The 14,576-nt window shown below is 42.9% G+C and overlaps 1 protein-coding gene across 6 annotated transcripts in view; it reads left to right on the plus strand.

Moving 5' to 3' along the window:
- The first annotated feature begins 281 nt into the window (after positions 1 to 281).
- Positions 282 to 14,576, plus strand: part of ptprk (protein tyrosine phosphatase receptor type K) — a 119,509-nt gene continuing 105,214 nt past the window's right edge. For 5 of the 6 annotated variants that reach the window (XM_040124840.1, XM_040124842.1, XM_040124843.1 and 2 more), the window contains exons 1-2: positions 282 to 585; positions 7,347 to 7,370. In XM_040124840.1, coding sequence (XP_039980774.1) covers positions 513 to 585; positions 7,347 to 7,370 — 97 coding nt within the window. In that variant the 5' untranslated portion in view covers positions 282 to 512. The remainder of the gene's footprint in view (positions 586 to 7,346; positions 7,371 to 14,576) is intronic. The other variant, XM_040124844.1, reaches the window with a different exon arrangement.

The raw sequence follows: 14,576 nt of genomic DNA on the forward strand, positions 1-14,576 counted from the left end.
TTAATTTTTTTTTTTTTCACGTCAATATGAATGTGTAGGAGTGACTTATAGAAAACGAATAAAAACCGAAACCTCATCCATTGCGACGCGAGAAATCCGCGTTTTGTTTCCACTGCTTCTTTTAATCCCCAAATTTTTCTTAATCAAATCCTGCCTCGTGACGTCACGCTCTTTCTCTGCTGCGCTCGCGCTCCCTCCCTCCCTCCCTCCCTCTCTCTCTCTCTCTCTCTCTCTCTCTCTCGCGCGCGCGCTCCCCCTCGCTCGCGTGAAACAAAGTGTAGTGTCCGCGAGAGCCCGTAGGAAGCGAAAAGAGAGAAACCGGAGGAAGGAGAGAATGGGGCGGCTGAATCCACAACAACAGGGGGAATACTAAGCCGCTGAAGAGAGAAATCGAGGAAGACTGAAGACGGAGAGGAGGACGGTGAAAGTCGCAAGGAGGGGGAGGGAAAAAACAAAAAAACTTTTCGGGAGGAAAAACTGTTACAGACTCTCACGCGGCCACGTTTCGAAACATGGATACACTTTTCTCCGTACGCCTGGGACTCCTGTTTCTCTTTTCGACAGTCTCCGGTCAAATGCCGACAGGTGAGGACGAGCGGAGGGAGGAGGGAGGGGGTAGAAGGGGGTTAGAGTGTTTTCACCGTGGTGGAAGGAAAGTTTTGGGGACGACGTTTTTTTTTTTTTTTTTTTGCTTTTCCTACATCCGCGTGAGCGTATGAATTTTCCTGACAGGTGTGTCTAGGTGCGGGAGAAAAGTTAGCCTCGGTGTTGAAAGTGTTCGGCTGTTTTTCAGACGTCCTCGGACGGGCGACGTGCACTTTCCGTGGAGTGTAGATGCTTTTTGTCCCCCCCCATTTTATTTCTTTTAATTTTTGGTCGCGAAGTGTTTCTTCCCGTTGCATGCGAGTCGCACCGGAGCCTCTTGGCTCTTGTTTGAATTCAGTCTGTTTGCCGAGGAGGTGGTTCCGTTTACTTGCAAAAGAAAAGAAAAAAAAGACCCTCAGCGACCTAAAGCTTCGATTGTGAACTCTTACCGCGAAGGTTTTAAAACTAAGCTGCAACATTTTTTGTGTGTGTGTGTGCTGGGTCTCTTTACGTAGCACCACGGGACTCCAGACACGAGATGTTTCTTTCTGCTCAGATACAGAAAAGCTGATCTGATTTGAAGACAAAAAAAAACAACAGCAACAAAAAAAGAAAGAAAGACACACACACACACACACACACAAATATGCTGCATTCACTTGCAGCCATGATCACCCCGGGCTACAATTGGCCACATGCATAGCCGGTTATATCGGGGAGCCGGACGATAACAGTCCTTGCGAGGGGAGCACTGAGCTCGCGCTAAAGGGCAGCGGGGAAGCGTCGGTCCTCGTTGAGCCGTGCAGCAGACTCGCGAGCGGCGCACGAATGGAGGAAAAGTTACTGTGTGTCTGGAGATCGACCCCCCCCCACCCTCCCCCGATAATAATCATGTAGTATCACAGCGATGACTGCTATTATCTCTGTTTATTACAATGATCTGTCACTTTATGGCGTTTGCATCCCACGATTCCGTCAAGGTGTGGTGCAGCGGCAGGCGGCTCGCGAGAGAGTTTATTCCGATCCTTAGCGTGCTCGGACGCGTTTAGGACTATTTGCTATGTGCGTGCTATGATCCCCAATGTGTCCAAAGTCTTCTATCGAGGACTTTTGCTCCTTTTGTGCGAGGCGACGATCGCTTCGCTCCGCGGGCGCCGCGAGCTCTGCGCTCTCCTCGCGAAGCCAGACGATCCCCTCGCGCTCCCAACTTTGTTTCGCGCTGCGCGCAGTAAAAAAAACCCACCGGTGGTTGGGAACGTAGCCTGCACGCCGACCGCCCGTTCGATGGAGGAAGTGTTGTTCCCGCACCGTGTGATTTAACTCGAGAGGAGAGATGCGGGAAAGTGTAAATCAGTCTAATCTGTAATGATTTATGATGTTAGGTGTGGTTTTTTGTGGACTGTCCGCGAGGTGCGGAGGGTGAAACCTAAACTCAAATTGTCATAGTTGAACTACATGCGACCGCGCGCACGCGTGTGCGTGTGTGTGTGTCTGTCACACCGCTGTTTTGTTTAGTAAATGCAAATGACCGTGACATTACACTCCTCCGTGTTATTCTATTCCCTTTCTGCCGGACTTGAGCTGGATCCCGGACGCAGGTTTAGACAGTAAACCCGCATCGGAAAGTGTGCCATTTGCCCCCCTTTCGGCCGACTGGTCCGCGGAATCACGTAGGCACCCCGAGAAGAAAAAAAAAGAGCTGCAACAGGGCTGCGTGATGCACTCCGGGCCGATGCTTGTGCAAAAGTCCCCCCGATCGGACTCTGACGGAGACAGTGTCCCCGTTTATTCTCTGCAGCCCCCCCGTCTCCCGTGAACCCTCGCTACCTGTGCACCTCCGTCTGCGTGGCTGCTGTGCGTTTTATTTCCGCATTCAGCTGTTGTTCGAACCACCAGCACAGAGCGAGAGAGAGAGAGAGAGAGAGAGAGAGAGAGCGTCGTACAGCTGTTTGAAAGTTGGTCTTCAAAAATCACACTGAAACCATATAAGTCCGTAATAAGGGACACACCACGCTCCGTTTGAGTGCCGGGAATAACTGGAAAAGGTTTAACAATGTCGTTTTCTGCCCCGGTCTTCGCCTGGGCCTGTTAATGATTTGCATAGAAATTACACATGGATTACCACTTCATCTGTGAGCGTTTTATTGCCCCCTCTTTCACGCCCTCCCCACCCCTGTACCCCATACCTACCCCCCCCCTCCCCTGTGGCCATTTGGTCCTATGGGTAACAAATGTGTGGAATTTCTTTGAGGCCTCTTTGGGAATTTTGAGTGCGGTTAATTTGCAAGTAAATACTAGTGGCTGGATGCTGCTTTACAGAGAGCGTGAGGTGGGCCATCAGTAGTTTGGGAAGGGGGTTAAAAAACAGAACTTCCAGTTGGTTGTGTTGCAGAATAAAAAAGTAAAAAAAAGAAAAAATATATAGTAAAGCAAAGCTACAGTAATAGTAATTATAATAAATCAGGGAAAAGGATCGTTTCATTGCAACGAAAAGATCCAGTTTCTAGGAATTAGTATGTAATTGCCATGTCCTTTTCTGTATTTACTGTGAATCCTAAGGAATGAAAAATTGCAGAGTTTAAGAGGACAACTTGTCATTTATTGCACAATCACAACAAGACCTTGGTGCAGAGAGAGTGCAGGGCTTGCTAGATTTTATAGATCAGCACAGCCGTTTTTATCTGCGACAGCACTTTTATCTAATAATTTCAATAAAAAGTGCACCTGATGAGGCTGATAGGATTAAAATCATTAGTCGGATCATTGGTACGGCCGGTGTGAGCTGTCACTGAGAAAAAACCTGGCGATTATTGGATCAGGGGTAAATAATGAGAGAAATCACAGAGAATCACAGGCGAGATGTGTGTTTTCATGCAGCATCCGTTCCCGTTTCGGTCGGAAATCACTGACAAAGACGACAAAAAGCAGTGGCAACGATGTAAAACTGTCCATCATGTCCTGGCAAATTCATTTTGAGTTTGTGTTAAGATGTCTTCTCTCTAAATCTGTCTCATTTCTGTCGTTATTTTCTAGTTTCCCCATTTAGAAAGTAAAATTGTAAATTATGGCATTTATGTAAATATGTCTCTCCCGTCTCTTCTTATCATTTATTTTTGTGGCATATTAGTTTTGGCTTATCGCTTACAAAGTCAGTGTAATAAATGTGTATGAGCATGCGTCCCGTTGCCTTTATGAAGTCAGTAACTGACTTTATGTTAATTTGACAACTTTTCTAAATCTGTCTCCTCCGTGATCGAGTTGTGACACAGATTCCCGGCGTCTTTAATCTTAATGAAGTGAAATAATTGTTTTCCATTAGTTGCTCCAGACGAATTAGAAGGCTGCCGCTGCTAGTGAACACAACATCTGATCTGGTTTAATTATAATTGCAAATTATTTGAGTATTTTGAGCGTTAGCACCAAGTCGGTTTTATTATAATTACTTTTTTGCTCCATTTGGAGGATGAAATAAAATTGTCTGTTTTCCCGGAGAAAAGCAAGAGGGAGAGAGAGAGACTGGTAGTGAGAGAGAGGAGAAGAGGAGGGGGAAAAAAAACAAGAAATGCAACCATTGGTTTTTTTGGCCGTGGGCATCTCCTCAACTCAAGAGACTGAAAACGGTAGGAGGGAGCGCGTGTGATCCTCTGTCATGTCTTTTGTGTGTGTGTTTTGTGTGTGTGTGCACTCCTGTGTATTGCTGTCACTTAAAGAGAAAGAGGAAGGCCAGTGCTTTTAAGCCGTCCGGAGTACAGTGGTACACGGACGAGCAGGGGAAAGGTCCGCCTCTCAGTTAGATTCACGTAAAAAATGCCTCATTCTACTTGTGCCGTGTAAAATGGTGCCAAATCAAAGGCCGTTTTATTTATTTTCTCGTTAAAAGTAATGCTTCACTTCGCCATCCTTCAGATCCATCTTAATGTCTTCTCTTCAAATAAAATGCCACTTTGCCCAGAGCCAATCTGTTTCTACGGGTTTCAATTTAGTGATAGATTAAAAAAAAAAAAAAAAAATCTCTTTGAAAGTACTGGCTCATTTCTTCAGCCGTTTGGGGATGAAGTCTGCGTGCACACAAGCGTGTGTATAAAATGTAATTAATCTGTTGAGAGAATTCATTAGCTAATCCCTCATTAGCATGTGTGTGTACGAATGAATTTGAGGGTATGTGTTGAAAAATGGATTAGCGACACATAGCGGCATTGCAACTCTCCAGCCTCGCGCTGTTTTCATTGAGTTAAGAAGAGTGAGGGAGACTGAGAACGTGGCATGATTGACAGAGGTTGTGATACAGGTTTCCACACACCGTGCTGTGAGAGGAATGCACGTCCTACCAAACAGGATGCCCCGCTACCCACTACGCATGTTTTTATCACGACAAGTTTTTAGGGAAACTTGTATAATTTTGGAATGAATCAGTGTCTGTGTCTGTGACCATATTCAAGAGGACACGACAATAGGGCATAATTAATTGAGCACCAGTGATGCTGATAAATCATGGCATTTCTCTCTTGATTTTTTTTGCCCTACAAAAGACTCACAACAACGCTCCCTTTCTACTCTACTGCATTTGGAAAGGTACATTTTGAGAGTCAGCTCTGTGTTGGATACTAAAGTTTCTTGAAATTTTGTACTTTTTCCAATGCAGTAAGGTTGATGTTTTAAAAGGAAGTCCTTACAACTGTGTTTTGACTCAACGGGTGGCAGAGGTGGCCCTTTTTCGAGGTCAGCACGTGGACAGGAGAGATGTGCTTTTGTTTTTGCACGCTGATTCCCAAATAAGATGGTATTTGTCATATGTTAATTAATTAATCTTGTATCTTCTGAGCCACATGTACCCTGTGGTGTACATATACCCCGCAAGCCCCCACTCCATGAATTCTTTATTTTATATTATACTTTATAAAACTACTTTATGCTGGTGGAGAAGAATAAACCTTCTCCATGCCTTTAACAGTGAGTGGCAGCATGACATGGATGATCATCTTAAGTAAAGGAAGCGGAAGCAAGTTTACCATCAAGGTGTACTCCATCAGCTTTTATTGCATTTCAGCTTTTCCTCATGAATTGCTGGTGTTTCCATTCAGGTATTTTATGCAAAAATTTAAAATTTACATAAAGAGAGGCAGATGGGAATATATCTAACGTTATGGTCAGGATTAACCTTTAGATACTGGTACATGATGGGTGTAAATCATCAGTCAGCAAGCAGGAAGTGAACCAAAAAGGTGGCATAGTCCCACTGGAAATGAAGGGAGGCAGTACATCCAAAACAAATCCCTGAAATATCACATCCCTGATGGATGATGGTATTAGTCCACTATCATCAATCTCTGCTCTGCCCTGTTTGGCTCTGTTCACAGCTGTCGGTACACGGGGGCCTTGAAACACACTGCTACCTCACATACACACTCAGAGACAAACACACACACACTCTTACACAAATGGCTGGCTAATGACAGATTAAGTAATCAACACTCTCAGCTGATTAATTACATTATAGTGCTCACACACACGCACGCACACACACACATTCTTTGCTCACACAGACACAGATGTGAGCAGCTTCAGCATCAGTCGTACAGTCTTGTGTGATAATCATGTATATAATGGAGACATGGCTGGTGTGTGTGTGTGTGTGTGTGTGTGCGTGTAAGGGAGAGAGAGATTGAGAGAAGCAGGCAGGTGACAACAGTCTTGGGAAAATGTTTATATTTAGGGTTAACATGAGGGTTAGGTGAAGCAGATGGTAAAGGCTGAGGTCGGGCGTGAGTTGGTTAAAGGTAAAGTTTGTGTTAGAGAACTTCTGCAAGTCAATAGATTGTCAGTGGTACTTTTTCAATACAAATTTCTGTGCATTTGTGCTACATGAGAGGTTGTATGTTTATTGTTATGTTTGCTTTTATGTCAGATTATTTCTAAGGATCTAGGTTTATTTTCTTGCCGCTGAGCTGTCTGCGTATGTTAAGTCTTGGCCATTTCAGCAAGATATTCTCAACATCTTTTTACAAGATCCTTTTTTTCACTCAAATGCGATAAGACAACAAAACATGAACATTTCCAAGGGGGTTGAATGCCTCTTTACGGGCACTGTATTTTATTATATTTTGACTACCAACAATAAAAGTAAGAAAACTTTTTTGCCACTATGTGAATAATTGCCAGTGACCTGCAGAAAACAACAAAACACAGTGTGTACTTCACATTCAAGCTAAGCAGCTTTGTGTTTTTACCAGCAATGCTTAAAATTTAGTATCCCACATATAGGAGATGCATGCGATATGTTAAAAACTAATTACTTTTCCTAGTGGGACTACACTTATTTAAAAAGGGCTTGTAAACAAACTACAAAGAATCTCAGTCTAAATAAAGACAGTCTAAAATTGGCAAATTTACCATTTAAATCAGAAACTGTCTGATCAGAGATTATGTAGTAACAGTAAATCAAAAGCAAGCATGAGATGCCAGCCTATGATACTTGACATCGTTTGATAGGTGCTGCGGAAGCTTTTGGTTCCAAAATATATATGGGGGTTTGATACCCAGCCCTATGCAAAAGCCAAACAGCGTGGATGAGAATATATAGCTTGTGTAATTTTATTACCCAAGGTAGGTGCACATTACTCTTGTGGATCCATACAGGGATATGCTGAATCTTAAAACACACACTGCAGCTCTCATACACGGTATGTGTATGTGTTGGTCTGTGCATGCTCCCAAGTCTAATTCTGTCTTATTATTCTTTGCTTTGCTCCCACTGGACCCAGCTCACATGGGGCGCGCTGAGAAGGGTGAGTTACGACTGGCCAGCCAAGAGCTGAGCCTCATCCGTCACCGCCATCGTCGTTGTCATTGTCTTTGATGTCGTCAACATTAGCCCAATGTCTTCAACTAAACTTAGGGGTTCCTTTTTCAATGTGTAGACATGTGTTGTAGTGAATTATTTGTTAGTTTTGTCATCCATAGTCGTCCCAATCTTTAATCCAATGTGTCTTTACTAACCATCCCATTTTGACACAGTGCTCATCTAATAGTGGTTTCTGTAATTACGAGCAGTCTCACCTTGACACACCAGTACAATGTCTTTTGGAATATTACTTACATCTTATTAAGCCGGCATTAAAGTATAATATGCAGTGATATTTAAACAGGTCACGTCTAAAGCTATTTTGCTCCCTGGAAATAATTTCTACAATGGCAAACTTTAATTGAATTGATTAAATATTTGGCCCTGTTCATACCTGGCATTAACAAGCGTCTTTGGTGGATCTGACCACAAGTGGACAGCTCTAAGTACGTCAGTTCACACCTGGCATAAGAATGTGTCTCCGCATGCGCGTCGAGTGACCACTTGTGATCGGATCTCACCCTCCCGCTCTATGTGCAAATAAACACGTACACCATTTCTGTGTGCAAAGACCAAATGTGGGTGGCGGCAATGCACTTCCCGTGCCAGGTCTGCCAGAAAATTAAAAGTAGAAAAAGAAATCAAAACAATACAGACTGGGTCTATTTCGTGGCGTCTTCCAGACAAACCAAATCAACCAAGGTGTTTGACGCACCCACATCAGAATGTGGTCTCAGGCGATTGGATCTCAGTGTGGCCTCAATGCGTCTTGGGTGCATTCACACCTCTACTTAGAGCTGTCCACTTGTGATTGACTCGCCCAAGACGCAATATTAATGCCAGGTATGATCAGGGCCTTTGGAGTGCTCGTGTACTGGTTTTCCGTAGTCTGTCTTTGTGACTCTGCCAGCCTGGCTAATCCATTTGCCATTTGCCTGTGTTTTTCCCGTCCTGTCTTTGTCTGTCATTGTCTGTCAATGTGTAGTTAGACAGCTGCTGGGAAGTTTGAAGTTTCCAGGTGCTGTTTGTTTAGTTGAGCGTGGTCTTTAATAAAGGAGCTCTGACTAACTTTGTTCCTTCAGTAGCTGAAACCTTCTCTTCTCTTCTCTTCTCTTGTCTTCACATAATTGTCTACTTAAGCCACCGTACATCCTGTCATACATATCCTCTATCTTTATTCCTTCTCTGTCTTTCCCTCCTTCACACACACACACACACACACACACACACACACACACACACACACACACACACACACACACACACACACACACACACACACAGTCACATCGGCTGGTTGTTAATGAGGGAGTTAGGTTTTTATTTGTGAAAGTGACAGGTTAGTAAAATACACCACAGACGCTTCACACAGCAGAGACAGACAGAGATATCAGTTCATTTTACACAAGGTCATATTCTGTTCAATCCTTAAAAACTGTAAGAAGCTCTACATTTTTTGTCTACATTTTTTTTTTTTTACATAGACATAGAATTTGGAGTGCTGTGCTTGAAAACACAAATTATTTAATACAAAAATAACAGAGACCTAATGAAGGCCCAGTGGGGCAGAAATACTGTCACTTCACATTAAGCAGGACAGGTTCCTGAAAATGGTTTGGCAGGTTCCACATCTGCTCTCACTAATCTCAGTAGTTTTCACTCAACTCAGTCCCTGAGACAAAAAGCTTTTGTAAATACTTTGATTTCTCTGGTAGTTCATAGTGGATAGTTTGTAGCTGAGGGAGAGACTGATAAAGGTGTGGTGTCTTAAAGGATAGGTTCAGATTTTGCTTACCGTACTGTAAATTCAAAATCAAAATGTCATTGAAACCCCTGAGAAGGCCAAGTCTGTAATTCTCTTTGTTTTGATGTGAATCACTCACGACTCCAAAAAAGGGGTTGAGATCCACCGCCTCGCTTTGATGGTTTGTTAACATTGTTAAGTTTTCAATTTGCAGCCATGAGCTAACTCCCACTGATCTTCATTCAGAAACACAGCATTAAGACCTGTCCAACCTGTCTTTCTATGCTGTACGTTACACAGTCAAAAACGCTTTTTGTTCCACGGTTAGCACAGCTGGCCTTCTTAACTTCATAGTCACACTTTTGCCCCAATTCAAAATATGAACTTAGTATCCAATCATGAAATAAATACCATATTGGCAAGAATATAAGACAACCCAGATTATAAGTTGAGACGCTTTAGGCTTGTATTCACTGCTCAGGAATCTACTTCTCCTATGGCAACAAAACACGTGAGAACCGTCAGAAAATCTTGAAAGTTAAAATTGGACCAACGAAACCCGTTTAGGGCCGACCAGCTCCAACAGAATCACTATAAATGAACATGAAGAAACTCGCTAGCCTAGCAACGTTAAGGCTAAAAAAGAAACACTCTGTAGGAGCTGGTGATACAGCGTCACTCTCTTCATTCCAACAGCATCAGTGATGCTGCTACAAACATGTAATTGTCTAGTCCTCGATTATAGGACGACTCCCACCTCCCACCAAAAAAATATTGTATTATATTCTATCTTATAAGGTAATTTCCACTAATAATAACCAGGATGATCATAATCATTAAATTCGTAGTCCAATGCAATAATTTGCATATAAAAATAAACTCAACTCTATTATTTATAATCAGCTTTGGTTCTTATAGAGGTGGTGGTTTTCCTGATAAAACTGGAAATGTGGCTGATCACAAACCCCTGATAAATGTTTATCTTTTTTTAAACCAATTTGTGCTATTCAGGGTTTCACCTGAGTCCCTGAGTCTTTTTCCTGGATGATTAATGTTTTATAAGTGTGTTACAGTAATTTTTTTTCCTGACATTAGTAGTGGAGGTTTTAATTTTTAGGCGAGGTGGCCCCTCTGCACAAACAAATTAGTTATTAATACAGTTTAAATTTTGTAGTATTAATATAATTGACATAAGCAATTGAGAACCGGTTCCAAATTGTCTGAACCATTGGAACCGTATGCCTCCGAGCTTATCAGTTCCTTTTATCGATGCCAGCATGTTTTTCTGACAGTTGAGCACTGCAAAACAGTGACGTCAAATCCATGCGTCTACGCTGCTGGAAACTAAAAAGAAGTAGTCATGGCGGACAGTAAGAAACGGTCCAAAGGGTGAATATGATGACGACAGTGCTAGTTCTTGTGTTTGAAAATGGTAATTTCAAAGTAAGGGTGGAAACACCAGCAGTGTGTTGAAACATCGTTCTATGCAACATGGACTTAAATTCCAGGAATGCCATGTATTTGACGCTCTACGCACAAGTGCCACTGCTTCCCAATCAAGCAGCATTACCCTTACCGAGGGCAAATATCCTGTTATGACATTAACCCAGAGCAGGCAAATTTAGCAGATTTTTCTAAACAAAACAGTTGCGCTGATGCTGAAAACCTCTGCAGGCCTACTTTTTTTCCCACACAGAAAATTGATCAGGAATCATTAAGGGAAACGATAAAGAATCAATCATAGGCAGAATTGATAACGGTAATGGTAATGGTATAAATAAAATCTTATTAATTCCCATCCCTAGTTAGATTCAAGGAACTTAAGGCGAAGGGCTGATACCTCACCGTTAATCTCCAGTTTTTTCTGCCTTCACTGTAACCAAACCCTGGCATTGTCCTGCTTGTTTATCAAATGTTTGATGGTGGTAGGGTCAAGCCAAACCACTGAGGACAAAAATACATGACTGTCGGGGAATTCTGGTGGTTCTTCCCGGTGGCTCAGTTGGCTAAAGTGAAACTAAATGCCCTGGCTTCAAATCTGTCCTCAGACACTTCCTTTTTTTTTTCTCAACCTCTCTTGTCTTCCTCTACTGTCAACTACCTAACAAAGGCAAATTGCCCAAAAATAATCTTTAAAGGAGAATTTCAATAGGAAGATCATACAAAGTATGACTTTTTAGGGGCATGTGCCTATGGCTGTTTTTGTCACCTTCAAAGCTACTTAAGAGACACTTTAGACAAATTAAGATTAAAAAAAAGTGTCTTTAAAGTGACAGGCAACATCAGAATTTGTTCAACACGGAGAGAAGCTGTCCACAAGAAGACACTCTTTGTTTTTTGCGTGTTGAATAAATGTGACAACCAGTCTCTCTCTGTGCGCGTGCCTATACATGTGTATGTGGGATTGAACCTCTTTGCGTTAGCCTTCAGGTGGATTGGATGTACAGTACACATGGCCAAAGGGCTCTTGTGTGTGTGTCTGTCTGTGTAGCCACGGGCAATGGCTGAAGTGGTTTACATTAGTACAGTTAAGAAGACATCTGTCATTAAGCTGCAAGACACACACACACACACACACACACACACACACACACACACACACACACACACACACACACACAAACACACAGTTACACACACACAGTTACAGAAGTAGCCATAAGCAATCCGTGAGAAGTATACCATATAAAATCTCATTCCTGATCTCTGTGTGTAGGCTCATGATAAAATCCCAGAGGACATTCTACTGCAGTTACTATCAGCCATGTATATACTCTATATACTGATATCAAAAAGACAGGGACACTATTTTTACTCTCCTTACATTCCTTTCCAATAACTCTCCTCTGCTCTTTAAGCTGATTTCAGTTCAAGAGCAGTAGAAAGCTTTTGCGATACATAAACCCTCTTGTGTGTGTGTGTGTGTGTGTGAGTATCAAGGGCTTATAGACAGATGACCGGTCCATTAAGATTATCATCTCCATCCCTGACTATGTATCTTCACATCCCCACGATGCTGGTCCTCTGTCTGTCTGTGTGGGCAGAGATTTAAATCTTCTAGCAGATATTCCCGAGCTATCTTTTTCCTCTAAATGACGTTACACGGTGTTTTTTATCAGTCTGTCTGCCATCCTGGTCTTTGTCCGTCTGTCTGCCTGGCAGCCGGCCCGTGTGTGTCCCTCCTGTCTGCAGATGGCTAGATGACTGCAGACACACGGTCAGTCTGACAGCGATCGCGCACACGTGAACACACCTACGGCCAGTCACTCACAGACAGGCTGTGTGTGGGAGTTTGGAAAACAGACATTTAAATGTTGAACATCTGCCTGTCTGTCAGATTTCTGGCTGGTCCGTCTCAGCCTTAGTAGCTGACACATTGCCTGAGATAAGGTCATTTATTAGAAGTTCAGTCCTTCAGTAGCATGTTTAAGATAAACACATTAAAGTAATTGTGGGAAAGCATTCTAAATGTATAAATATAGTGTTGTATATTATATTGTCTTAATTGGCAAACCCAAAACCAGCCTTTGACAAGCCTACTGTTTTCTGAGATTTTATAGACCGAACGATTACTGAAACTGTAAAAATAATCAGCAAATACAATGATAGGTTCGCTTTTTTCAAGCCTTTCACAAAACCCTGCTTAGACTGGTTTTGAAGAAATCTCCTCCGAAAATGATTTTAATGGAAAAGATATGTGAAAAATCTGCAGTCCCTTTTTTGTGCTAAAAGTCTGAAGAGAGAAAAGTCTGAGCAGTCAGAGTTATTCAGATGAAGCGGTTGTCTTCCAAATTTACAGTCTTTTTAGTACAAAATTCCTCCTGTGTGGTACTATCACTCCACCCATGACTCAGCCAAGAAACAGTGTCTGTGGAAAAATAAAAAGACAGTTTTGGAAAATACCTGCTTGACTTGTCGAACTCAAACCGCTGAGGTCAATTTCCTTGGGTTTGCACAATGACAGTAAAGTTGTTGAATCTGGAATCATATTATCTTCAGCTAAACACTCAAATGCATTTTTGCTCAGAGCACGGACTTTCGATTCTGTAACTTATCTCTTCCACTGGAGTCCCACTTGGGATTGATCTCTTCACGGCCAATTTGACGAGGAGGAATGATTACAGCAACCGAAAACTGTTCGATGTATACAGTACGTGGCCGTGTGAGTATTGTATTAAGGCAGTCTTGAAAAATGTGAGCCCGCCCTTTTCCATTGTGCCTTGCAGTCTTGAGTGGGACAATTTAACTGAACCGCATACCTCTCAGGGACTAACAGGAGGTCACAAATTACATGTAAACATCACAGTGTGGTAGTGGCCTACATCAAAATTAAAATATGCAGCACCACCAACAGCTTAAGTTTACAGAGGGGCCACTGCTGCCTACTGCAACCTCATACCTCCAAACGCTCAGCCTTTCAGATTTATTTCTATGCATTCATGAATCTTAAACAATAGCTTTTCCGCGGTTTCCATAGATTGTAACACCTACTGAGACAGAACACCTACTGAGACCATAACTTCCCGAGGCTTTTAAGTGAGCAGCACTGAATAAATGCTTGTGGGAAACCCTGACCATGAGTTCTGCTGCCCCGATTAAAGAACTGCAAAGTTGTTTGAACCGTGCAAACAGTGTGGCCTTTCCACTGGCAGTGATAAGAAAACAGTGCAGTGAAATTCCCAGTGGACACATGGCTGCGGAGCGACATGTGAACCAAGTAAGACACCAAAATAGGACGTGATTTTTTTCATTGGGAGGTAGCCCTGAGATTCTCAATGTGAAGGTGTCTGATTTTTTTTAAATCTGACACTCACTACACACACACAATGATGCACAGAAACTCCCCTGCAATGTTGATACTATGCAGACTACACCGTGTCTGGTGGAGTCGAGCAAAATCAGTCAGTTTAGTCAAACAAACTCTCGTCTCCTCTCCTCTCCTGTCCTCTCCTCTCACCTCCTCTCCTCTCCCTTTACTACTCCTTCCCTTTTCTCTAAACATATCCAAATATGTCCCCCTTCTTTTCTCCCCTACAAGCTTCTCCTAACCGTTATTTTATCTCACTCCCCTCTTCTCGTCCCCATCCCTCCCTTTCCTTGGAATTTACTAACCTAAACAAAGCAACACATCGTTTACCAAACCCTCCCCCCTTCTCATGTACTCCTCATTCCCTCTCTCTCCCTCTTGCTCCCTTCTCGTCCTCCAACTCCCCACCTCCACTGCCCCTTCTCTCCCCTTCTCCCTCCCACCTCCTCTCCTCCCTGTTTCTCCAGTTTCCGTGTTTCCCCCACAACAAGAACAAGGGTGGGACTTCATGTTCCCAAACCCAGACTGAATGGTGTTGTGTTACAGGGATGAAATGTGTGGATTCTCTTTAAGGTGGAAATTGTAAAGGGAGTTATATT

Source organism: Xiphias gladius, chromosome 4 (genome assembly GCF_016859285.1).
Source record: "Xiphias gladius isolate SHS-SW01 ecotype Sanya breed wild chromosome 4, ASM1685928v1, whole genome shotgun sequence".
NCBI lineage: Eukaryota > Metazoa > Chordata > Actinopteri > Istiophoriformes > Xiphiidae > Xiphias > Xiphias gladius.